The 26,451-nt window shown below is 43.0% G+C and overlaps 1 protein-coding gene across 6 annotated transcripts in view; it reads right to left on the bottom strand.

The window, feature by feature from the left end:
* The window catches only part of GMPR (guanosine monophosphate reductase), an 81,418-nt gene that overhangs the window by 44,425 nt on the left and 10,542 nt on the right, over positions 1-26,451 (bottom strand). For 4 of the 6 annotated variants that reach the window (XM_056521233.1, XM_056521232.1, XM_056521229.1 and 1 more), the window contains exon 2: positions 1,055-1,174. In XM_056521233.1, the coding sequence (XP_056377208.1) occupies positions 1,055-1,099 (45 nt within the window). In that variant the 5' untranslated portion in view covers positions 1,100-1,174. Of the gene's footprint in view, positions 1-1,054; positions 1,175-1,269; positions 1,381-13,316; positions 13,689-26,451 lie in introns of those variants that run through there. The other 2 variants (XM_056521228.1, XM_056521230.1) reach the window with 2 other exon arrangements.

Below are 26,451 nucleotides of genomic sequence, written 5' to 3'. Positions count from 1 at the left end.
CACGGGGGCAATAAAGACTCCGATGCCAAGTTACGGACAACGGTAGCTTTACTGAGGGTGGACAGTTGGTAAAGTCTATACGGTTCAGCCAGGGCCCAAGGAGGTGACCAGTGACGTAGAGACCTTAAGGGCTTGCTGGGACTTGTAGTAGGACTGGACAACTGAATGCAGACCATGCTGACTTGACAGATGACACAGACTGACTGGACTTGATTCATAAAGGTGTGACTTTAGCTTTCTTGAATTGATAGTGACTGCAGGACTGGACTTTGAGGCCTCCAACACTCTGGACACAAACACACTAGGCGACTGCACTGGACCTCAGTAGGAAGCAAGAGCTAAGAGCCAAGAGAGCGAAGCTAGCTCCACCCAGGGCTTATAAGGGGGAGACTAGCAGGGAGCCCATAGGTCACTCCTGGGATCACCTGGTCACTGGTACCTCCTGGGTAAAAATCACATGACATAACTCTTAAAGATACAACACATTTTATAATACAATACACTGAAAAACATATGTACATGGGGAAAACAGGTACAAGGGGCCCTGGGGACACTGAAGGAAGCTGCCTGACAGGACAGCAAGGGTACGGGTTAACATCTCTCGTACTGGGCTGCCACACCTGAACACTGTATACAAGTGGCTGATGCAAACCCCCAACCAACACATTCAGAAAATTGGGGTGGTAGGGGACTGTCTTCTTTGGCGCAGCACGAAAGCTTCAAGCAAATACTGTCAACCATTCTAGGGTACAATGTGACCGAAATTCTACAGAAAGACTTAACTGTTTTAACAAAAAAGTGTCTGCAACATTCTAGAGGAATACAGGACAGACACCCCTTACAAAAGGTACAGCAAATAACGGGGAAAATACAATGCAAACTAATACAAAACATTCAATCGTGCATGTTGTATAAATATTATTAAGAGGGGTAGAAAAATTCTATGATATTTCTGAAGTCTGCATACAGTCTGTGTACTTTTCACTGTGGAACACAATATTTTGATGCAAAATTATTTAAATAACAACTTAAAATGTGACAAACAAAATCTCACCTTGCTCAAAGCTTTTGCCATTTCAAATGTACCTACAGTGTCCATATTAGCTGCAATAATAGGGATCCCAGTATAGGTCTGTTTGGAGTTGCGGAATGTAAACGTGCGTACCAGATCTACCTGTAAAACAAAAATACATAATTATTTTGTTTTATGATCAAACAATGAGTAGGGAAGCTAACTAACCAAGAAACCGTATCACCCTCGTCCTTTGCCTGTGTCTAATGCTGCCCATTAACTCCAGTCAGGCCAATGATACTAAGTTACAATAACATAGTACAGGCTTTAGGCAATGGGGTTGCTGTTTCTGATTTCCAGTTGACCAAATGTATGGCTAGATGGATGTAGTGCTAGTCTAACAAATTACAATCAAAGAGAAAACATAGCCTGCACTCATCGCACAGTACGGGTATCACGGCCTCGGATTTCGGACCTCCTCGGTGACGTGGGAGTAGCAGCCGCTGCTGACAGCGCTCAGAAAATGGGCAACAGCCGGCAGTTTCGCGTTACAATCAATGCTTCTTCAGGCCCGGAAGAAGCGTTGATTGTAATGCGAAACCGCTGGCTGTTGCCCATTTTCTGAGCGCTGTCAGCAGTGGCTGTTACTCCCACGTCACCGAGGAGGTCCGGAATCCGAGGCCGTGATACCCGTACTGTGCGGTGAGTGCAGGCTATGTTTTCTCTTTGATTGTACTATGTTTACTGAAGTCGACTCTCTGTCCTAGCACCGCCACGGGTTTTTGAACTAAGACTCCCAGAGCTGTCCTTGGTCCATAACAGTGGATTTGGATACAAGTTGCTAGTGCCGCTGTTTTTTCTGTCCTCTTGAGAAGTTCTAGTCTAACAAATAACCATGAGTCATTAGGGTGGTCCAGGGTGGGTTCTTTCTGCCCCACCAGCCTTGATTGGGTATATGAAGAGATCTACCAAGATGAGCGGGATAGAGAGAAGCCACCAGAGACTGTACTAATGACTCGTGTTTCAGGCAGCAGGAAAGTGATGACAAGTTTAATGCCTGGGATCTGTGGTGTTAGTGAACAATGTTAAAGTTTAACACTATGCAATCTTGGTAGATAGCAGTCTTACATCACACATAACTGTACTGTTTGCAATTTTACTATACAATGTACAATATTGTTCCGTGATCTACACCAACACTGCACAATATGCATGTGATCGGCCTAAGCACGCAACAAAACACATAACAAACATATTAAGCACCCAGAAATGAGAATGATATACCTAATAAGAGTAATTCCAGTTTGTTGTGGGATGTGTGCTGAGTATAAATCTCTACTGGGTAGAGAACACTAAGTTGCTGTATCTAAATGTGTGAGCACTGCAGGCAATACACATTAAATAATTCGCGACAGAACCCATGAATACATTTCTGAGTTCATTTACAACCAGAGAAAGCTAGAAAGAAACTGGATTATTCTGCAAGCTGTAGATACTAGATTAACAATTCATTAAAACTAATCTGAGAGCCAAGTGCGGCTTCAGGCAAATACCAGTGATACCGTAGTTCCAGCCTGAACTTGGTGTCAGCCTGGCTGCTCTTAATGGACACAATAGGGCATGTGTTTCAACAAAATAACTTAGACTGTTATATTTATACAATCCATATTGTTTTAGGGTAGGACTACATGGTGACTTAGAGGTGACCCATGTTACATGACCAGGTACCATTTTTGTGCTGCCTTCATGCCCCCTCCTGCTCTGTCTATAGGGTGGTCTCACAGCTGGCCCAGCAAATGTAAAGTGATATAAACTGTATGTGCATCTCCAGTCACTACTGTACAGGAGCAGGAAGTTTGGCTGTAGACAGTCCCTGCCCCTGTCGATACAATCCGCCAATAGAATAACAAGCCACAGAAACAGAATAACACACCACAAATAACGTTAACAGCTGCTACACCGGTATAGCCTGTCTGTGCTTAGTGCCCTAATGCAGGATACAGCCAGTCAAAGCAAAGCTAAAAATTAACATATAAAACATAGCTATTCATCCGCTATATGTAACTAAAGCCTGTATACTACTTTACTTATTTTCAGTGTTCAAAATACCTGCCTACTCTTAGTGATTATAAGTATCCCAGCTTATGTCTCGAGGCTAAAAACCTGCCCTGCTCATATACAGATGCAAAGCTCTAATATACAAAGTCTGAAAAATGGTAGATCCCTGTGTAAATTCTGGGGTCTTTTGCAAGTTTATGGTTAATAAAGTTGTACTGAGCTGTTAGAGCCTAAGAGACAATTTTATAGTCTCTCTACAGCTTCTATGTTAGATCTATATTTGCAGCTCTCTAGCATTCTGCTCTCAATTTGGGACGAGCTGTACAACTACAACTGTGCATCTGTCTCTCTCAGACAGGATTAGGGTAGGTTTAAACTGGTGCCACAAAGTTATACAGATTTGTAAATTATTTCTATTTAAAAATCTTAATCCTTCCAGTACTTATCAGCTGTTGTATGCTCCAGAGGAAGTTCTTTTCTTTTAGAATTTCTTTTAAGTCTGACCACAGTGCTCTCTGCTGACACCTCTGTCCGTGTTTGCTATGGGGTTTGCTATGGGATTTGCTCCTGCTCAGGACAGTTCCTGACATAGACAGAGGTATCAGCAGAGAGCACTGTGGTCAGACACTTTGGTCTTATGCTGCTGCAGGACTGGCTAGTGTCCTAGTAGGTATGGGGACCCCTAGTGGTGGGATTTTGTGGAGCTGTTTTCTTTATTAAATAATCAAAATTTTCATTACAAAATTTACAGTATATTACAAAATGTCTTTAATTTTCATCAGTAACAACATATACAAAGGTTTTGGATCTGACAGTGACCATTTAAAACCACTTGAGTCCTTTAGATGATCTCCTATTTCTGCAACCAGTGTATGTAGAGAGTCATGTATTTATGCCTATGTTGTAATTTAAATTATAACCTTTATCTGGCCCTGCATGATCCCTTTTTGTCATATTGAATGCTAGGAGATGTTTGCTGTTGTTCTAATGTAGATATATAGATATAATATAGATATGTTCTTGGTTGTTTGTTGGTAAAAAAAAATAGACTTAGTAAAAAGAAACAATAGGGGTGAAACAAGCAACACAACATTATAATAAGACCCTATTCACTTCTGCACTACATGCACCACCATAATACTTGTTTTTTTCCTCCTCTGAGGGCAAAGAACAATGAAAAAGAAAGACGTGAACAAGCTCTAATATTGTACGCCTTCTTGGATGAGGTTTTAGGTACATTCCGCAAAGTTTCATAGAGAACAAAGATAAGAATTTGCCCTACTTTTACCAGCCAGGGATGCACTACACTAGCATTTCTCCAACAATCCCACTGTGTGACTGCCCTTGTCTTTTTAGTTTGCCTTATAGTACACAATGTAAAAGGCAGGGAAGCTCTTAAAGGGGTATTCCAGGATTTTTTTTATTTGACTATGCTACAGGGGCTGTAAAGTTAGTGTAGTTCATAACATAGTGTCTGTACTTGTGTGTGACGGTTTTCTCACAATTCTTCTGTGATTTAACCACAATATTTATTTTTAACAGCATACAAAATGACTCATTTCCCAGGTTGCAGTGCGTCGAGACATGACATCACTAGTCAGGTTTGCAAAGTGAGCCAGTCCTGCTTCAATGGGTGGAGTGACAGAGAGGTAATTTAGCAACAGCTGTAACATACTGTAGATAACATACTGTCTGTTGTCTAACAGTGAGTGATAATACCATGTCTACCGGATCAGACTATAGGAGACACATAAGACCACGCAATAGCTGTACACAAAAACTAGTAAAATACTTTTAATCAAGCCAAAATATTAAAGAGTACTGGTCATCGAACCATATGTTATAAACTAACTCAGATTATATTCCTTAACTACTCCTAACACTCCTCCTGCCCTTAAACAAATTTCTGAGCTTTAAAAAGCTATGTATCATACCTTTACCCTTGCTCACGTTGAGTGAGCTCCTGAAAGGAGAAAGTGGGCGTTACCCAGCAGGGGCAACGTTACTGAAGCCTGCGAGAGCTGTGCCTTGCCATACCCTGTACGCACTTCCTGAGTTTGGTCTTCTGCCAGGCCTGGAGGAGACCAAACTAACTGTTTAACTTGCACTGGGAACAGAACAGAGCCACCAAGTGGCCGTTTTTCAAAATATATGAAGGTTGAAAATTTTAACAGCAAGTAAATAGCAATGTGTCTTATAATTACGTTTAGTGACAGGTACTCTTTAACAATTGAACCATGGAGACAAATAAGTCTGCATTGAAGCAGTATGGTATATCCCAGTACTACTTGGCTTAAAGCATACATCCAGGGTGATATGACAAATGATCATGCAGCACTGTCATGCTTCTAAATCGTCTTCATTTTGAATTTGGCTCATAAATGCCTCAACATGGTGCTTTTCTTCCCGTTCTTTACAGCCCACAGCTGTGCAATATCTGTATCTATTGTGATATGGATACAGTTTTTGTTGTGTTTCTTTAAAAAAATGGTGTACATTGGTAATTCTTTCATCATGCATAAAAAACCATAAATGTTAAATACAAATTGCATTTTTCTGGGACATTTTGGCACTTATCTTCCCATAGACATCTAGGCAATAAAAACTTCAAAATGGCAGTAAAAAACCACCATAACCTCAGCATGCTGCAATTAAGGAAAAAAAAAAGCGGTTCCTTAAAACCTCACAAGGGCGGAAAAAAAGAAAAGAAATTTGTCAAATGCAGCTTTTTAATGTGTCATGTGTACAACCTGATATGTGAATGTATAGAAATTATAGTGGAAACACATTTAGAATGTTTTCTTACAATAAAGGGAACATTTAGTACAAAGTGGAATACTTCTATGCTTTCTCCCCATTCTTTACAGCACGAAGCTGTGCAAAATCTGTATTTATTGTGAGATAATGATAAAGATTTCATACAGCTTTGAGCTGCGGAGCGCAGGGAGAAAAGTGCCTTTTTAAGACATTTAGGCACCAAATTAAAAATAATGTTTTCAGGCTATGCAGTACTGAAGTCCAAATTATGGAAACTACCGAGGATCATCACAGGTTATAAATCAAGTGAAAGACGCAATATAAAAGGACTCTACTTTACTCATCCAGGGAAATCCTCCTTGATTTGTTAGACTGGCTAGCACTGGTCCCACCAGAGACTCAATATAAACCAGGGAAATTCAGAAAGTTCCTTGTAAAACTTCTCCTTTCTGAAAAATATTATTTTCTTTGAGGCTTAAAGGGGTACTCCGGTGGAAAAAAAAATTTTTTATGAACTGGTGCCAGAAAGTTAAACAGATTTTTAAATTACTTCTATAAAAAATGTTTTACCCTTCCAGTACTTGTTAGCAGCTGTATGATGCAGAGGAAATTCTATTCTGTTTAAATTTCTTTTTTGTCTTGTCCACAGTGCTCTCTGCTGACACCTCTGTTCGTGTCAGGAACTGTCCAGAGTAGCATAGGTTTGCTATGGGGATTTTCTCCTGCTCTGGAAAGTTCCTGATTTGGGCATAAGGTGTCAGCAGAGAGCACTGTGGACAAGACAAAAAAGAAATTCAAACAGAATAGAATTTCCTCTGCAGCATACAGCTGCTAATAAGTACTGGAAGGGTAAAGATGTTTTAATAGAAGTAATTTACAAATCTGTTTAACTTTCTGGCACCACTTCATTTAAAAAAAAAAAAAGTTTTCCACCGGAGTACCCCTTTAAGACAATGTAGATAATGAATTCTCACAGCGGGACTGGAGCTAGACTTATGGACAGTGAATTTTGGGTGCATGTGGCACTGACTAGAGCTAGCCAAGTCCGGAACTGACTATAACTGGTTTAGGTCCACCTCTTTTTCTACGAGAGGAGGGTTGAATTGTGGACTCTCCTGCAGCAATTGGCTAAGAGAAAACAAGTAACCAAATTGACCATTTAGCTGTACATGAAATGCAAAGCAATGTAAAAAAAAGTTAACCCTCTGGATGCTATAGACCTCAGGAGGGTGAAATAGGGGGACACACATATTCTCCATCGGCTGACAGTTATAGCCAGACTTGGCAATACATTTGTTTGCAATACAGCACTGTCTGTTGGGCCAGGAATCCCTGTGCCCATATAACATGCATATATCAAATGAATATTCCTTTTATTATACACCTTATTACGTAAATAGCAGTGTATTATTAGTCTACAATTATGATTTCTAATACTACTGTGTATTCATGTATCTAATGTAGCATGGGTTAAACGATGGATTCAATGCAATAGTATCCCATTACTTTTAGCAGTGTCATCGATTGGGTAGGCAAAGTTGTTTGATTTTGTACATCAAGGTGTGTACTGTATATACAAATTTTGCAATAATTTATACATGCCAAAACCTTGTTATACTCTTGTCTTCATCCCCTATTTTGGTTTTAATATGCCTGATATGTATATGTTATTTACTAAATATTTGTGAGGGATACATTTGTGATTTGGTAATAAGATAACATTTTTATAATTTTTGCTTTTTCAGTTATGATATCTAATAGCTGCATGATGTCAGCACAACATTGTGCAGCTATTGGACACTTCATACGCCCCTGATTTAGTATCTATCACCACAAAAAGGATCTGATAAATCATATCAAACTTGACCTTGGTCAGTATCAGTATTTGTGCAAATTTTGAAGTGGATTTGTCGACGATGGTTTAAAATTACACCACACGTGAATTTACCCTAAGGATGGAATTACATACAACTTTTGTATAGCATTTTTCCAGTCAAGAACACACCACATCACACACCACATCACACACCACATCACACACCACATCACACACCACATCACACACCACATCACACACCACATCACACCACATCACACACCACATCACACACCACATCACACACCACATCACACACCACATCACACACCACATCACACCACATCACACACCACATCACACACCACATCACACACCACATCACACCACATCACACACCACATCACACACCACATCACACACCACATCACACACCACATCACACACCACATCACACACCACATCACACACCACATCACACACCACATCACACCACATCACACACCACATCACACACCACATCACACACCACATCACACACCACATCAAACACCACATCACACACCACATCACACCCCACACCACATCACACACCACATCACACCACATCACACACCACATCACACACCACATCACACACCACATCACACACCACATAAAACTGCTTGCTTATTTCCGAGATACAGTTTTGCTGGTGTTTCTTCAAAAAATAGTGAGCATATAAGTCATTGTTTGAGTGTTTTTCAGTACAAGTCATGTAATTATTTTATCATGTGAAAAAACACAAGGGGGAAGATTTATCAAAACCTGTGTAGAGGAAAAGTTGCTGAGTTGCCGATAGCAACCAATCAGATCCCTTCTTTCATTTTGCAGAGGCCTTTTCAAAAATGAAAGAAGAAATCTGATTGGTTGCTATGGGAAACTGGTCAGATTTTTCTCTGCACAGGTTTTGATAAATCTCCCCCTTAACCCCTTAAGGACACATGACGTACTGGAACGTCATGTGTCCGCTCCCGATCTATAACGCGGGGCGGGCCCGGCCTCTAACAACGGCCGGGGCCCGTGGCTAATAGCGCGGCAGTGAACGCTTTAACCCTTTAGACGCGGCATTCAACTTTGAAACTGTGAAACTGGAACCATGCCGGTTAGCTCAGTGGGCTGTTCGGGATAGCCTACTAAACTAAATACCCTATTAAAAGTTTGAATCACCCCCCTTTTCCTATTAAAAAAAAAACACAGTGTAAATAAAAATAAAAATAAACATATATGGTATCGCCGCGTGCGTAAATGTCCGAATTATAAAAATATATCATTAATTAAACCGCACGGTCAATGGCGTGCGCGCAAAAAAAATCCAAAGTCAAAATAGTGGATTTTTGGTCACTTTTTTAATCATGAAAAAATTAATAAAAAGCGATCAATAAGTCCTATCAATGCAAAAATGGTACCGTTAAAAACTTCAGATCACGGCGCAAAAAAAAGAGCCCTCATACCGCCTCGTACGTGGAAAAATAAAAAGGTATAGGGGTCAGAAATTACGATTTTAAACGTATTAATTTTACTGCATGAAGTTATGATTTTTTTCCAGAAGTACGACAAAATCAAACCTATACAAGTAGGGTATAATTTTAATCATATGGACCTACAGAATAAATATCAGGTGTCATTTTTACCGAAAAATGTCCTACGTAGAAACGGAAGCCCCCAAAAGTTACAAAATGACTTTTTTTTTCAATTTTGTCTCACAATGTTTTTTTTTTTCCATTGCACCGTAGATTTTTGGGCAAAATGACTGACGTCATTACAAAGTAGAATTGGTGTCGCAAAAAATAAGCCATCATATGGATTTTTAGGTGCAAAATTGAAAGAGTTATGATTTTTTAAAGGGGTTAAAGGGGTTGAAGGGGTTAAATGTTAAATACAAATTGCATTTTTTTGGGACATTTTGGCATTTTTGCTCCTAAAGACATCTATGACAGGAAAAACTTCAACATTAAAAAACACCATAACCTCAGCATGCTGCAAGTTAAAAAATAAAAATTTATAAAATAAAAATAAAAAAACGCTGAGCCTATAAACGTCACAAGGGTGAAAAATTAAAAAAAATTAAGCAATACAGCATTTGAATGTGTCACGCGTACAATGTGAATATCTAGAAATGATAGTGGAAACCCATTTTCTTACAATAAAAGGAACATTTAGTACAAAATGGAATACTTCTATGCCTGATAATTGCCGAGCATATAAATAGCTAACTATTAAATATAATACCAGCTATGTCAATGAATTACGCATGAGGAAATACGAAGTGCATCCTTGCTCAGAGAACAGCATGAGGACCTGTATATTACTGTGGAGGAAATATTGTGCAGACACAAGCAGGAGTGCCATAAGACCATCCTTCTAACAGACTTGCAGTAAACAGACGCAGCTGCAATGCAGTGATGCTTCACAGCTGCAGGACTGGATATGGCACCTCCATGGATTTACTGCCAGAAAATTAAAGAGACCATAAAAATCTGTTTCCTTGAATTACCTAAGCATCACAGTATAGCACAGTGGTCTCCAACCTGCAGACCTCCAGATGTTGCAAAACTACAAATCCCAGCATGCCCGGACAGCCGTTGGCTGTCCGGGCATGCTGGGATTTGTAGTTTTGCAACATCTGGAGGTCCGCAGGTTGAAGACCACTGGTATAGCATCTAGGATCTGACATAGCATTTCCCAGAAAGCCACAATGTCAGAAGGAGACGCCCACTGTAGTGAATACAGCACATGCCTAATACAATCTGCTGCAGCAAGAATGTCTTGAAGGTGACTTCCTATTCAAAGCCAAGGAAAATACTAAAAATCACAGGCTTTCTGGCATTCAGCAGGCAGAGCATGACATAGAATTCCAGCATACAATATTTAATATGAGCAATGATTGCAATTAGAGATGAGCGAACTTACAGTAAATTCGATTCGTCACAAACTTCTCGGCTCGGCAGTTGATGACTTTTCCTGTGTAAATTAGTTCAGCTTTCAGGAAAAGGTGGATACAGTCCTCGGAGACTCTTTCCTAGGAATGTATCCATCTTTTCCAGCCCACCGGAGCACCTGAAAGCTGAACTAATTTACGCAGGTTAAAGTCAGCAACTGCCGAGCCGAGAAGTTTGTGACGAATCGAATTTACTGTAAGTTCGCTCATCTCTAATTGCAACGTATGTAATTTGATAATGGAATATTGATATTTATAAAGAAAAAAAAACATATGCAATAACAATTTACATATATAGTTATGGGACATGGGGCTGTTTGATATTCGTCTCCTATTATAACAGGTAGCATTGCATAGGTTAATGGATGGCAGAATAGAGAAAACTGTGCGTCCCTGAACCAAAGTGCTATAAGAGGTTATGGGATATCAGCAGGAAAAGCCTTAGCCTTTAAAGGGGTACTCTGCCCCTAGACATCTTATCCCCTATCCAAAGGATGGGGGATAAGATGTCAGATCGCCGGGGTCCCGCAGCTGGGGACCCCGGGGATCGCTGCTGCAGCACCCCGCTATCATTACTGCGCAGAGCTCTGCACCTAATGACGGGCGATACAGGGGCCGGAGCATCGTTACGTCACGGCTCCGCCCCTCGTGACATCACTGCCCGCCCCCGTCAATACAAATCTATGGGAAGGGGGCGTGGCCGTCGTCACGCCCCCTGCCATAGACTTGCATAAAGCGGATGGGCCGTGATGTCATGAGGGGCAGAGCCGTGATGTCATGAGGGGCGGAGCCATGACGTCACGCTGCTCCGGCCCCTGTATCGTCCGTCATTACGCACAGAGCGAACTCGCTCTGTGCTGTAATGATAGCGCGGTGCCACAGCGGGGATCCCGGGGCTCCCCAGCAGCAGGACCGCGGTGATCTAACATCTTATCCCCTATCCTTTGGATAGGGGATAAGATGCCAGGAGCGGAGTACCCCCTTAAACATAGTTTAGATGTGTATAAATAATGTCTTTGCAATATGAGTTCCTGTGTCAGTGACTAGTGACATCATGAAAACGATAACTGTTTAGGTGACGCTTTCCTTGGAAGACAATCTGTGGTAGTCAGAGAGATGTGAGGGTATAGTATTCTACCGGGTTACGGCACTATATCATAAACCACTATGTACAGTAAAGTGTGTTATAAGGCTTTTCTATAGCGCTAACAACTGTCTTTGTCATTTGTGTTTATACTTCTGCCGGCTCAGCTTTCAGAAGGCAACCGCCTGACTAATCTACTTCTAACCAGAACTATACGTTGTTCTTCCAGCTGCCAAGGTGAAATACTGAAGGTGAAAGCAAGACTGCAGTCCGAACAAGGTTCAATCCTGCACCCCCCCCCCCTGCTGTAAAGTCTTACAGAGAGTAACTAGAGTAATTAAAGTCCATTATTTAAAAGAGGAATAAAGAGGAACATCCCATTCCCCCCCGAAAGATTCTAAGACACGTTTGTAAACACCTGCTGTAATGTATCCAGTCGGCTCACTTATGGACTTGTGTGAATATGTGAAACTGTATCATACAAAATCCTAGAATGTTGCAGAGTATTGTAGTAAGGCTGCGTTCACATCACGATTTCTCCATCCGATTTGAGTAAACGATTTTTATAACTTAAAATCGTATGAAGTCGTATATAAAGTCGGATCCATTGACCTCCATTAAAAAATCGGATCCATTACACACATCCGATTTGATCCGCATCCGATTTCACACGATTTTTGTTCAGGTCTGAAATCGTGGTCAAACCCAAAATCGTGTGAAATCGGATGCGGATCAAATCGGATGTGTGTAATGGATCCGATTTTTTAATGGAGGTCAATGGATCCGACTTTATATACAATTTTAAATTATAAAATCGAGTACTCAAATTGGATGGAGAAATCGTGATGTGAACGCAGCCTTAGTGATGAGGGGCATATACCATATTTGAATTCACGATATTTTGCGAACATATGAACGACTATTCGTTTTATAGTCGTAAAATTTGCATATTCAATATAGTCACGGTTATTTTCACATGCGCATGCGAATAACTATCTACCTATCTATATTATCTATCTATCTCCTAATATTCTTTAGTGACGATATTCGCAAATATGAGGATGTTCGCGAATATTCGCATTTTTGCATATTCTCCTATTCGCTCTCCAGTAAATAGTATAGGAGCCTTCTTTAGCCCACAAGCTGGAAGCAGGGAGGGATAAGATCACTGTAATATGTTCTGTGGGGGGGAAAAAAATTACGAATATTCATAATTGCGAATATATAGTGCTATATTCGCCATGAAAATGCTAAATTGGCAATAAATATTCGAATTGCGAATATTCCCGTTCAACACTATCTGTAATACCTTTTTTTATCGGACTAACAGTATTTTGTAGAGACAAGCTTTCGGAAGTCCTCCCTTTTTTCGAGGCAAAAGCATGTTATACATTAAAAACCACTTTGGATCTCCAAAGATCAATGCTAATTGGTTATTGTCTTATTTTACAGTATATTGCATGTTAAAAAAAAGTACAAAAGTAACCAAAGTAACAGTATTCTATGTGTTACTATTAGAGTCATCACTAACAGGCGTGCCGCCTGTTAGTGATGACTCTAATAGTAACACATAGAATATTAACCGTTGAATGGTGGGAGATAAACTTACCTCTGATCTGCTTTTAAGGCTGCTCCTCTTTGGCCTGAAAAGGACATCTTTAAAGTCTAGCTTGAGGTCTGCGTCTACTCTGGGCATCCTTAGAGAAGATTAGGCTCCTTCAATCCTGTAATGCAGAGTCAATATCCGTCCTGTCTGCTGTAGAGAGTGCGTACGAGATACAAACCTGAAACAGGCAAACCCTGTATGATCTCCAGCGAGAGTATTTATAGTGTGGAAAAGGCCAACAGTGTACGCGCAAGCCCCATATCTTTATTAGGCAAGTGCTGTTTTTAGAAAGAGCTCAGCCAGAGAACTGTAGTCTTTCCTCTAGCTCCTGTTCTGCCGGCTGACAGAGGAAGAATGTGTGTAATAGGGGTCTACAGCTTCCCATAGCAATGCGGCGGAACCACACCAAAGCTTTGCATGGGGACGTGAATCAATGAGGCTTTTTACGCTAAGAGATCTGGAGGCACAGCCTACAATAATTATTTCTTGACTAAACACAATAGAGGAATATGTGAGAGTGACCCAAGCCAAGCTCTTCTACATAGACAACAATTGCCGCTGCCCTTGTTACAGCGTGTCATTAAAAGGATCAGTAATTATTCTGTTAAGTACATGCCTCAAAGACATAGCAGCCTGTGGTCTACGAAAAGCTGATACAATAGAAGAGGAATCAGAGGTTAGTGAAAGCACTTTCACATCACCAGGCAAAAATGTTACAAATTTATAAAGGCACGCACTGGCCAATTTATTAGGTACCCCTTTTCAATTGCTTGTTAACACAAATAGCTAATCAGCCAAGCAGCATTTCAACCTTAAAGGAGTACTCCGCTGCTAGACACCTCATCCCCTGTGCAAAGGATAGGGGATAAAAAGTCTGATCGGAGGGGGTGGTCCCGCGATCTCCCGCAGAACCCGGCGTTCTAAACAAACAACATGTTCCTGCGGCAGTGGTTGTGACGCCCCCTCATGACATCACACCACGCCCCCTCCATTCATGTCTATGGAGAGGGCGTGTCGGCCGTCACGCCCCCTCCATAGACATGAATGGAGGGATCGTGGTACTACGTCACAAGGGACGTGGCAGTGAAGTCACAATCACGGCCTCCGACTCCGAGCGTTCTGAACAAAATGTTCAGAACGCTGGAGCACCGGAGTACCCCATTAAAGTTGCTGGGGTACCAGCGGTGTAAAGCCCAGGTCATAGGTGTCCAATAGTTACCCAAAGAAGAGTCACTGCAGAACTCCAATTGAGATGAACAGAATTTGTGAAGCTTTATTCCATCATGTAAATAAGGTGCAACATTTCAGCTGCCTATGCATCAGATGACAGAAACTCAGAGCATTTAGGCATGTAGACTTGGTCAAGACAACTTACTGAAGTTCAAACTGAGCATCGGAATGGGGAAAAGGGGGATTTAAGTTACTTTGAACATGGCATGGGTGTTGATGCCAGATGGGCTGGTCTGAGTATTTCAGAAACTGCTGATCTAGTGAGATTTTCTTGCACAACCATCTCTAGGGCTTACAGAGAGTGGTCTGAAAAAAGAAAATATACAGTGAGTGACAGTTGTGTGGACAAAAAATCATTGTCATGGTCAGAGGAGAATGGGTAAGCTGGTTTGAGATGACAGAAAGTTAATTGTCACTCCAATAACCACCCGTTTACAACTAAGGTATGCAGAATACCATCTCTGAAGGCACTACACATCAAACCTTGAAGTAGATGGGCTACAGCAGGAGAAAACCTCACAGGGTGTCATTTCTGTCAGCTAAGAACAGGAAATTGAAGCTATAATTCTTTTAAGGTTCTATAAGTCTTTTAAGGTTCATAATGCCTTCCATCACTCATTACTCATATTGTATGTTCCGTCTCTGGCTCCTGTTTCTGATTCCCCTCCTTCAGTCGAATATGAAGTGTTTAAGATATTGGATAGCCGAAAGGTACAAAATTATGTCCAACATCTGGTTCATTGGAAGAGGTATGGTCCAGGTGAGAGGTTCCAGCCTCTTCTATCCACGTCACCCGTCCTGGTTAAAAGGTTCCACACCTCCACACCTCCTGACAAACTTGCACCCAAGCTTAAAGGGGTACTCCGGTGGAAAAACATTTTTTTTAAATCAACTGGTGCCAGAAAGTTAAACATATTTGTAAATTACTATTAAAAAATCTTAATCCTTCCAGTACTTATTAGCTGCTGACTGCTACAGAGGAAATTCCTTTCTTTTTGGAACACTGATGACATCACGACCCCAGTGCTCTCTGCTGACATCTCTGTCCATTTTAACAACCGTTCATAGCAGATGTATGCTAAGGACAGCATGGTGGCTTGGTGGCTTAGTGGTTAGCACTGCTGCCTTGCAGTGCTGGGGCCTTGGGTTCAAATCCCACTAAGGACAACAATAAATAAAGACGTCAAAGATGTCATCAGAGAGCATTCCAAAAAGAAAAGAATTTCCTCTGTAGTATTCAGCTGCTAATAAATACAGGAAGGATTAAGATTTTTTAATAGAAGTAATTTACAAATATGTTTAACTTTCTGGCACCAGTTCATTTAAAAAAGAAAAAAAATTGTTTTTCCACCGGAGTACCCCTTTAAACCCTTAAGGACGCAGGACGTAAATGTACATCCTGGTACGGTGGTACTTAACGCACCAGGACGTACATTTACGTCCTGTGCATAACCGAGGGCATCGGAGTGATGCCCGTGTCATGCGCGGCTGATCCCGGCTGCTGATCGCAGCCAGGGACCCGCCGGCAATGGCCGACGCCCGCGATCTCGCGGGCGTCCGCCATTAACCCCTCAGGTGCCGGGATCAATACAGATCCCGGCATCTGCGGCAGTGCGCGATTTCAATGAATGATCGGATCGCCCGCAGCGCTGCTGCGGGGATCCGATCATTCAGAACGCTGCACGGAGGTCCCCTCACCTTCCTCCTTACGGCTCCCGGCGTCTCCTGCTCTGGTCTGAGATCGAGCAGACCAGAACAGAAGATCGCTGATAACACTGATCTGTTCTATGTCCTATACATAGAACAGATTGTTACGCCGAGCGCTCCGGGTCCCTGCTCCTCCCCGGAGCGCTCGCGGTGTTCTCCTCTCTGCAGCGCCCCGGTCAGACCCGCTGACCGGGAGCGATGCAATGACATTCACGATGGGGATGAGATTCGCATAGCGGGACGCACCCGCTCGCGAATCGCATCCCAAGCCACTTACCCGTCCCGGTCCCCGGCTGTCACGTTCTGTCGCGCGCGGCTCCGCTCTCTAGTTCGCGCGCGCGCCAGCTCTCTAAGATTTAAAGGGCCAGTGCACCAATGATTGGTGCCTGGCCCAATCAGTCTAATTAGCCTCCACCTGCTCCCTGTCTATTTAACCTCACTTCCCCTGCACTTCCTTGCCGGATCTTGTTGCCTTGTGCCAGAGAAAGCGTTTAGTGTTGTCCAAAGCCTGTGTTCCAGACCTTCTGCTATTGCTATTGACTACGAACCTTGCCGCCTGCCCCGACCTTCTGCTACGTCTGACCTTGCCTCTGCCTAGTCCTTCTGTCCCACGCCTTCTCAGCAGTCAGCGAGGTTGAGCCATTGCCGGTGGATACGAACTGGTTGCTACCGCCGCAGCAAGACCATCCCGCTTTGCGGCGGGCTCTGGTGAAAACCAGTAGCAACCTAGAACCGGTCCACCGACACGGTCCATGCCAATCCCTCGCTGACACAGAGGATCCACATCCAGCTAGCCGAATCATAACAGTAGATACGGCCATGGATCCCGCTGAGGTGCCGCTGCCAAGTCTCGCTGACCTTCCCACGGTGGTCGCCCAGCAATCTCAGCAAATTGCCCAACAAGGACAGCAGCTGTCGCAGTTGACCGCCATGTTACAGCAACATCTGCCACTGCTACAGCAGCAACCATCTCCTCCATCACCTCCTGCACCTCCTCCGCAGCGAGTGGCCGCTCCCAGCCTCCGCTTGTCCCTGCCAGACAAATTTGATGGGGAATCTAGACTCTGCCGTGGTTTCCTGTCTCAATGTTCCCTATATATGGAGATGTTGTCGGACCAATTTCCTACAGAACGGTCTAAGGTGGCGTTCGTAGTTAGTCTTCTGTCTGGAAAGGCTTTGTCTTGGGCCACACCGCTCTGGGACCGCAATGATCCTGCCACAGCCACAGTCCAGTCCTTCTTCGCTGAAGTCCGTAGTGTCTTCGAGGAACCAGCCCGAGCTTCTTCTGCCGAGACTGCCCTGCTGAACCTGGTCCAGGGTAATTCTTCAGTAGGCGAGTACGCCATCCAATTTCGTACTCTCGCCTCCGAATTATCTTGGAATAACGAGGCCCTCTGCGCAACCTTTAAAAAAGGCCTATCCAGTAACATCAAGGATGTGCTGGCCGCACAAGAGATTCCTGCCAACCTGCATGAACTTATCCATTTGGCCACCCGCATTGACATGCGTTTTTCTGAAAGACACCAGGAGCTCCGCCAGGAAAAAGACCTTGATCTCTGGGCACCTCTCTCACAGTATCCTTTGCAATCTACCCCTGTGCCTCCCGCCGAGGAGGCTATGCCAGTGGATCGGTCTCGTCTGACCCATGAAGAGAGGACTCGCCGTAGGGATAAAAATTTATGTCTGTACTGCGCTAGTACCCAACATTTCTTGGTGGATTGCCCTATTCGTCCTCCCCGTCTGGGAAACGCACGCACGCACCCAGCTCACGTGGGTGTGGCGTCTCTTGGTACGAAGTCTGCTTCTCCACGTCTCAATGTGCCCATGCGGATTTCTCCTTCTGCCAACTCCTCCTTCTCAGCCGTGGCCTTCTTGGACTCTGGTTCTGCTGGAAATTTTATTCTGGCCTCTTTGGTTAATAGGTTCTGCATCCCGGTGACCCGTCTCGTCAAGCCGCTGTACATTTCTTCGGTCAACGGAGTGAAGTTGGACTGCACTGTGCGTTACCGCACAGAGCCCTTGCTTATGAGCATTGGACTGCATCATGAGAAAATGTTATTTTTTGTTCTGCCCAACTGCACCTCTGAAGTCCTCATCGGTCTGCCATGGCTCCAGCGTCATTCTCCCACCCTTGACTGGACCACCGGGAAGATCAAGAATTGGGGTCCTGCTTGCCACAAGAAATGCCTCACGTCTGCTCCCAGTCCCGTCTGTCGGGCCTCAGTGTCTCCTCCTGTGCCTCCTCATAGCCCCCGTCCTGGTGACACTCTGCCCTGTGACAAGCTTCACCCTCTGCCCCCCCCCTCCCCATTCCCACTTCCTCTGGATTACCGGCCGCTGATGTAGCTACCCAGGACTTCTTTTTGTTCACGCTCGCGGCGTTCTCCTCTCTGCAGCGCCCCGGTCATACCCGCTGACCGGGAGCACTGCACTGACATTCACAATGGGGATGCGATTCGCATAGCGGGACGCGCCCACTCGCGAATCGCATCCCAAGCCACTTACCCGTCCCGGTCCCGTTCACGTTCTGGCGCCCGCGGCTCCGCTCTCTAGGGCGCGCGCGCGCCAGCTCTCTAAGATTTAAAGGGCCAGTGCACCAATGATTGCAACCTAGAACCGGTCCACCGACATGGTCCACACAGAGGATCCACATCCAGCTAGCCGAATCATAACACAGATCAGTATTAGCAATCATGGTATTGCTATGAATAGTCCCCTATGGGGACTATTCAAGTGTAAAAAATAATGTAAAAAAATGTAAAAGTAAAAGTAAAAAAAAAGTGAAAAATCCCCTCCCCAATAAAAAAGTAAAACGTCAGTTTTTTCCTATTTTACCCCCAAAAAGCGTAAAAAATAAATTTTATAGACATATTTGGTATCGACACGTGCGTAAATGTCCGAACTATTAAAATAAAATGTTAATGATCCCGTACGGTAAACGGCGTAAACGGAAACAAATGTCCAAAATTGATACTTTTTTAATACATTTTATTTAAAAAAAATGATAAAAAATGTATTAAAAGTTTTTTATATGCAAATGTGGTATCAAAAAAAAGTACAGATCATGGCGCAAAAAATGAGCCCTCATACCGCTGCTTATACCCAAAAATAAAAAAGTTAGAGGTCATCAAAAAAAAGGGATTATAAACGTACTAATTTGGTTAAAAAGTTTGTAATTTTTTTTAAGCACAACAATAATGGAAAAGTACAAAATAATGGGTATCATTTTAATCGTATTGACCCTCAGAATAAAGAACACATGTAATTTTTACCATAAATTGTACGGCGTGAAAACGAAACCTTCCAAATTTAGCAAAATTGCGTTTTTCTTTTTAATTTCCCCACAAAAATAGTGTTTTTTGGTTGCGCCATACATTTTATGATATAATGAGTTATGTCATTACAAAGGACAACTGGTCGCGCAAAAAACAAGCCCTCATACTAGTCTGTGGATGAAAATATAAAAGAGTTATGATTTTTAGAAGGCGAGGAGGAAAAAATGAAAACGTAAAAATGTAATTGTCTGAGTCCTTAAGGCCAAAATGGGCTGAGTCCTTAAGGGGTTAAAGGTCCAGTGGCCCCTCATAAAAGGAAGGGGGGGGTATTGTAAGAGTGGTGTCTTTTTAAAAGTCTGTTTGCTTTCTTAGTTAGTTGCTGTGTCTACGCCATATCCTGTCCCTCTGCTGTTTCTTTATCCATTCAGATCCCATCTTTCATCCACACCCTGTTAGGCCTGGGTATTTAAGTCTGCCTGATCCATTCACTGGTTGCCTGTAAAAGAACTTTGTTTCTGAAGCAGCTTCTCTATCGTTCTTTCTGCATTTCTCTTGATTACCTGGTATTTTGTGAACCTGGCTTTTGTTTTAGGACATTCTATCTGTTTTTTGTCTTGCCTTACATTTGTCCAGTAGCGAGAAATCAGGCAACAATAGGCCAGTTAGCCTGACATCAATAGTGGGGAAATTAATGGAAACCCTACTAAAGGATAGGATTGTGGAACATCTAAAATCCCATGGATTGCAAGATAAAAAATAAAAATAAAAACAACAACAAAATGGGTTTACTTCAGGGAGATCATGTCAAACAAATCTTATTTTTTATTTTTTATTTTTTTGATTGGGTAACTAAAATAATAAATGGCAGAGGTGCAGTATACATTGCTTATCTAGATTTTAGTAAGGCTTTTGACACTGACAAGATTTATCAATAAACTACAGTCTTTGAGCTTGGACTCCCATATTGTTGAGTGGATTAGGCAGTGGCTGAGTGACAGACAACAGAGGGTTGTAGTTAGTGGAGTATATTCAGAGCAAGGTTTTGTTACCAGTGGGGGACCTCAGGGATCTGTACTGGGAATAATTTTGTTTAATATCGTTTTCAGTGTTATTGCAGAAGGTCTCAATAGTAGGGTGTTTTTTCTTTTTCTTTTTTGCTGATCACACAAAGATTTGTAACAGGGTTGATGTTCCTGGAGGGATCAGCCAAATGGAAAAGGATTTGGGTAACATAGAAGAATGGTCAGAACTCTGGCAACTCAAATTTTATGTGGATAAGTTCAAGATAATGCACCTGGGACGTAAAAACCTTTGGGCAGTGTATAGACTATGTGATGCAGTCTTAAACTCAGTATCTGAGGAAAGGGATTTAGGGGTTATTATTTCAGATGACTTAACCCCTTAAGGATGAGCGCCGTAAATGTGCGGCACTGCAAAGAAGTACTTAGCGCACAGTGCCATACATTTACGGAGCAGCTCTCTTGGATCACCGCGTCTCCGGACATGGTGATCGGAACAGGATGACTTCTGATATCTATCAGCAGCCATCCCGGCAAATCGCCCAGAGGGGTCTTGAGACCCCCCCTTGTCGGCAATCGCCGTGATTAGCTGGTCAATTCTGACCAGTGAATCACGGCTTCTCCAGGCTGATCGGGTCTCTGGTGACCCGATAGCCCGGAAAATAGGGATGATCGGAGCTGTCTCGATCATCCTAAAATATAGGAGCGAGATGGCAGGGGTGCCACCTCCTCCTATCCCCTGCGATTGGCCGATCAGCGATCGGTGAATCGCAGGGCAGGGGCGGCGGGTCAAAGTTGAGATCCCCGCTCTGCCCACTATGGAAGTCCGGGAAGAGCGGGGCAAAGATGGCGACAGCGGTTGCCGAGGGGACAGCGGCAGACAGCGGGGGACCTCCAGAACACAGCGGGGGACTGGCGGAAGCAGAATGCAGCAGTGAAAATCTAGTAAGTGATCTTCACTGCTGCATAGTTTCACAACTACAACTCCCAGTATGCCCAGATAGTCAAAGGCTGTCTGGGCATGCTGGGAGTTGTAGTTTTGCAACATCTGGAGGGCTACAGTTTGGAGACCACTGTAAAGTGGTCTCCAAACTGTGCACTTCCATATGTTGCAAAACTACAACTCCTAGCATGCCAAGACTGTCCAGGCATGCTGGAAGTTGTAGTTCGGCAACATCTGAAGGGCCAGATGTTGCAAAACTACAACTCCCAGCATGCCCTTCGGCTCTCCGGGCATGCTGGGAGTTGTAGTTTTGCAACAACTGGAGGCACACTGGTTGGGAAACACTGTCTGTTTCCTAACTCAGCGGTGCATACAGTGTACTCATCACCGCTCACCAGGGACGCAGGCAGGATTTTGTCTCGGGTTTGGGTTTAAAAACATAAAAGAATACCTCTACACCACGACGACAAATTACTCCTGTTAATACCATAATACTGTTTTTAAATTAAAATAAACACTATGCAGAGACAAAAAACACCAGTATACAAGGGACAAATAATTGCATCGCACCATGACCACTACCATTACCTCCATATAATGATGGGAATAATACTACCATACTGACACTGAATAAAACCACTATACACAAACCAGTATCACCAATAACACCACTATACAAGAGACAAATAATTCCACCCACACCAGGACTACACATTACCCCACCCAACATAGAGACGGGATAATACTACCATACTGATACTAAATAAAACCACTATATACAGACCAGTATCACCAAAAACACCATTGTCCAAGGGATAAATAATTGTACCACACCATTACCCCCACATGGTAATGGCATAATACTACCATAGTGAAGTAAAAATGAACAAAAAAGAGGTGCGCTCCTAGTGAAATATTGCGGGGTAATCAGTAAGATGAATGTAAAATATTGCACCCTTACCATATGGTGTTGCACTGAGAGTGCAACACCTTCGATGACATATAGACTCTATGAGCCAATGAAGGTAGCAGCCTCCGCGTCCCTTTTCCCGTGACTCTGCGGTCCAGTAAGAAAATGAGGAAAGGATAAAAGATATGGAACCTCCGGACGGCGCCTTCCTTGGAAATTGAAAAAACTTGCCAGAGCGTTAAAAAGGCAAATTTTTATTTCTTAAAATGGTGAAACTTAAAAGTTTCGAATCCGGACCGGATTCTTCGTCAGGCAGTATGAGTTACAAGAAAAAAGGCGCCAGTTTTTAAATGTTCAGATAATGAAACTGCCACCGCCAGTTTTTAAATGTTCAGATAATGAAACTGCCACCGGGTCAGAGGGTAAAAGGGGAAGGAAGATAAAAGAACCGTACAATAAACAATATACAATATGCAGACCATATAGCAAAATTGAATTGAATTGGATGTCTAACAATGTGATCTATGAACAGAAAAAACTAATATGCTAATATCCGTACTTACAAGAAAACTGACATCCTAAAATTTAAGCCGACCAGCACAAAATCCCTGCTCATGAGTTAAGGCCGGTATGGCAACATGAACTGGACAAGGCTATGCATAAAATCTCCTGTTTGAAGCGCTGGAGACACTCAGAATGGAACCCTCCGCTAAGCCTAGACATAATGAAAAAAGCCTTCCTAGCAGGCTGATGCGCATTGAATGCGGTTAATTGGAGATAGGTGTGGGTAATAGCAGGGATGTCTCGTTATACCAGCTGGAATTCCACACTGAGCTAGCGGGATGCAAGTGGTTTTTGTTATATATATGTGTCTCTGCGGACCCCGCAAGGTACAAATAATTTGTCACTGCAACGATTTGCTACAGTGTGATGGGAGATTTGTTTGTTACAATGTAGCTGGCATGAGAGTGCCTAGTTTAAGTTTATAATAATATCGGTTTCTGGCGACTGAGGGGAGGTAAGATGAAATAATGCACAGTAGTCCCTGCTTATTTTGCAGCGCTGGGGAAACACCAATCCCAGGTGCGAGAATTTAATTTTGTTTGATCTATCAACTTAAAAGGAGCAGTCTCCGTTGTTATTGTTTCTGATGCGGGATCATGTCTCATCTCCGGAGTGATGGTCCAATAGATAGACTGAATTTCATTCGGAACATTTGATGTTAAAAAGGAAAAAGGGTCAGAAAAATCATTTGATGCCCATCTACTTCATAAATCGGGCCATGCAAAAAATCCCAAAAAAAATTTGCAAAAAATGACATGATAGATAGTTAGGAGTATTTTGTATAAAAAAATATATATTCTATATACATATAAAATGATTGAAAAAATGGGGGGGGGGGGGAAGGGAATAAAAAAGAGGGAGAGGGGGGGGGAGGATGGGAAAAGGGGGGGGGGGGGTGAAGGGGGGGGAAAGGGGGATACAAAAAGGGGGGGGGAAAGGGAAGAAAAAAGAGACTGTTGAATAACAGGGGTATTAAATGATGGTTTCTGTAATCTCATTAAGACCCCGAGGAAAGATGGTGTTGAGTTTAAATATCCAATACACTTCGCGTTTTTTAAGTAGCTTCGAGCTACTTAAAAAACGCGAAGTGTATTGGATATTTAAACTCAACACCATCTTTCCTCAGGGTCTTAATGAGATTACAGAAACCATCATTTAATACCCCTGTTATTCAACATTCTCTTTTTTCTTCCCTTTCCCCCCCCCTTTTTGTATCCCCCTTTCCCCCCTCTTCCCCCCCCCCCTTTTCCCATAGCCCCCCCCCTCTCCCTCTTTTTTATTCCCTTCCCCCCCCCCCCCCCCCATTTTTTCAATCATTTTATATGTATATAGAATATATATTTTTTTTATACAAAATACTCCTAACTATCTATCATGTCATTTTTTTGCAAATTTTTTTTGGGATTTTTTGCATGGCCCGATTTATGAAGTAGATGGGCATCAAATGATTTTTCTGACCCTTTTTCCTTTTTAACATCAAATGTTCCGAATGAAATTCAGTCTATCTATTGGACCATCACTCCGGAGATGAGACATGATCCCGCATCAGAAACAATAACAACGGAGACTGCTCCTTTTAAGTTGATAGATCAAACAAAATTAAATTCTCGCACCTGGGATTGGTGTTTCCCCAGCGCTGCAAAATAAGCAGGGACTACTGTGCATTATTTCATCTTACCTCCCCTCAGTCGCCAGAAACCGATATTATTATAAACTTAAACTAGGCACTCTCATGCCAGCTACATTGTAACAAACAAATCTCCCATCACACTGTAGCAAATCGTTGCAGTGACAAATTATTTGTACCTTGCGGGGTCCGCAGAGACACATATATATAACAAAAACCACTTGCATCCCGCTAGCTCAGTGTGGAATTCCAGCTGGTATAACGAGACATCCCTGCTATTACCCACACCTATCTCCAATTAACCGCATTCAATGCGCATCAGCCTGCTAGGAAGGCTTTTTTCATTATGTCTAGGCTTAGCGGAGGGTTCCATTCTGAGTGTCTCCAGCGCTTCAAACAGGAGATTTTATGCATAGCCTTGTCCAGTTCATGTTGCCATACCGGCCTTAACTCATGAGCAGGGATTTTGTGCTGGTCGGCTTAAATTTTAGGATGTCAGTTTTCTTGTAAGTACGGATATTAGCATATTAGTTTTTTCTGTTCATAGATCATATTGTTAGACATCCAATTCAATTCAATTTTGCTATATGGTCTGCATATTGTATATTGTTTATTGTACGGTTCTTTTATCTTCCTTCCCCTTTTACCCTCTGACCCGGTGGCAGTTTCATTATCTGAACATTTAAAAACTGGCGCCTTTTTTCTTGTAACTCATACTGCCTGACGAAGAATCCGGTCCGGATTCGAAACTTTTAAGTTGCACCATTTTAAGAAAAAAAATTTGCCTTTTTAACGCTCTGGCAAGTTTTTTCAATTTCCAAGGAAGGCGCCGTCCGGAGGTTTCATATCTTTTATCCTTTCCTCAATACTACCATAGTGATACTGAATAAACCACTGTACACAGACGTTAATGACCTCGGCTCTACACAGACCTCTACAGACCATATAAGTGATTACATACAGTTACATCATGTGACGTCTTCTCTGATCCGAGTCGTTCACTTTCCTTTTACTTATCAATCTGGCCCAAACATGCCATAATGATTTCTTCACAGAATCTGTCAGGAAAAACATTTTAGGCCCTGTACTTTTCCAGCACTTATAGCGCTCCAAACAGTAATAATAACCCCCTTGGGTGTCCCACACAATAGAGTTGGTAGACAAGAGGTTTTGGGGAAGAGTATGTAGCCCCTGCCATTAGGTATTCAGGTCACTCAAGTAGGTAGACAGGTCCCTTTACATTGTTTCCCCCATTACACAGGTTCCCCCTAGTAGGTAGGTGCCACATGTATGTAGTTACTCCCTGAAGACACTAGCGGCCTCCTATAAATAGGACTTACTCCCAGTAGGTAGGTTCCCCTGGTGATAGTAGCCCCCTGTATATTGTTGCAGCCCCCCCCCATGTATACAGTAGTAGTAGCAGAAGCCCCCTTTAGGTAGTAGTAGCAGCAACAGCAACCCCATTTAGTGAATCATAGCAGCAGCAGCCCTCCATTAGGTAGCAGCAGCAACCTAGCAGCAGCAACCCCCTTTAGGTAGCAGCAGCAGCCCCCGTTAGGTAGCAGCAACTTCCCCATTTAGGTAGCAGCAGCTCCCTTTAGGTAGCAACAGCACCCCCTCCCCCTATGGTAGCAGCAGCAGCCCCCTTTAGGTAGCAGCAGCAGCCGCTTTTAGGTTGCAGCAGCCCCCTTTAGGTAGCAGCAGCATGAGCCCCTCTTTAGGTAGCAACAGTAACCCACTTTAGGTAGCAGAAGCAGCAGTTCCCTTTAGGTAGCAGCAGCCCCCTTTAGGTAACAGCAGCACCCCCCTTTAGGTAGCAATGCCAGTAGAAGCCCCCTTTAGGTAGCAGTAGCAGCCCCCTTC

Source organism: Hyla sarda, chromosome 5, assembly GCF_029499605.1.
Source record: "Hyla sarda isolate aHylSar1 chromosome 5, aHylSar1.hap1, whole genome shotgun sequence".
Classification (NCBI taxonomy): domain Eukaryota; kingdom Metazoa; phylum Chordata; class Amphibia; order Anura; family Hylidae; genus Hyla; species Hyla sarda.
The sequence above is the reverse complement of the archived record's forward strand: the minus strand, read 5'-3'. Positions and strand labels throughout refer to the sequence as shown.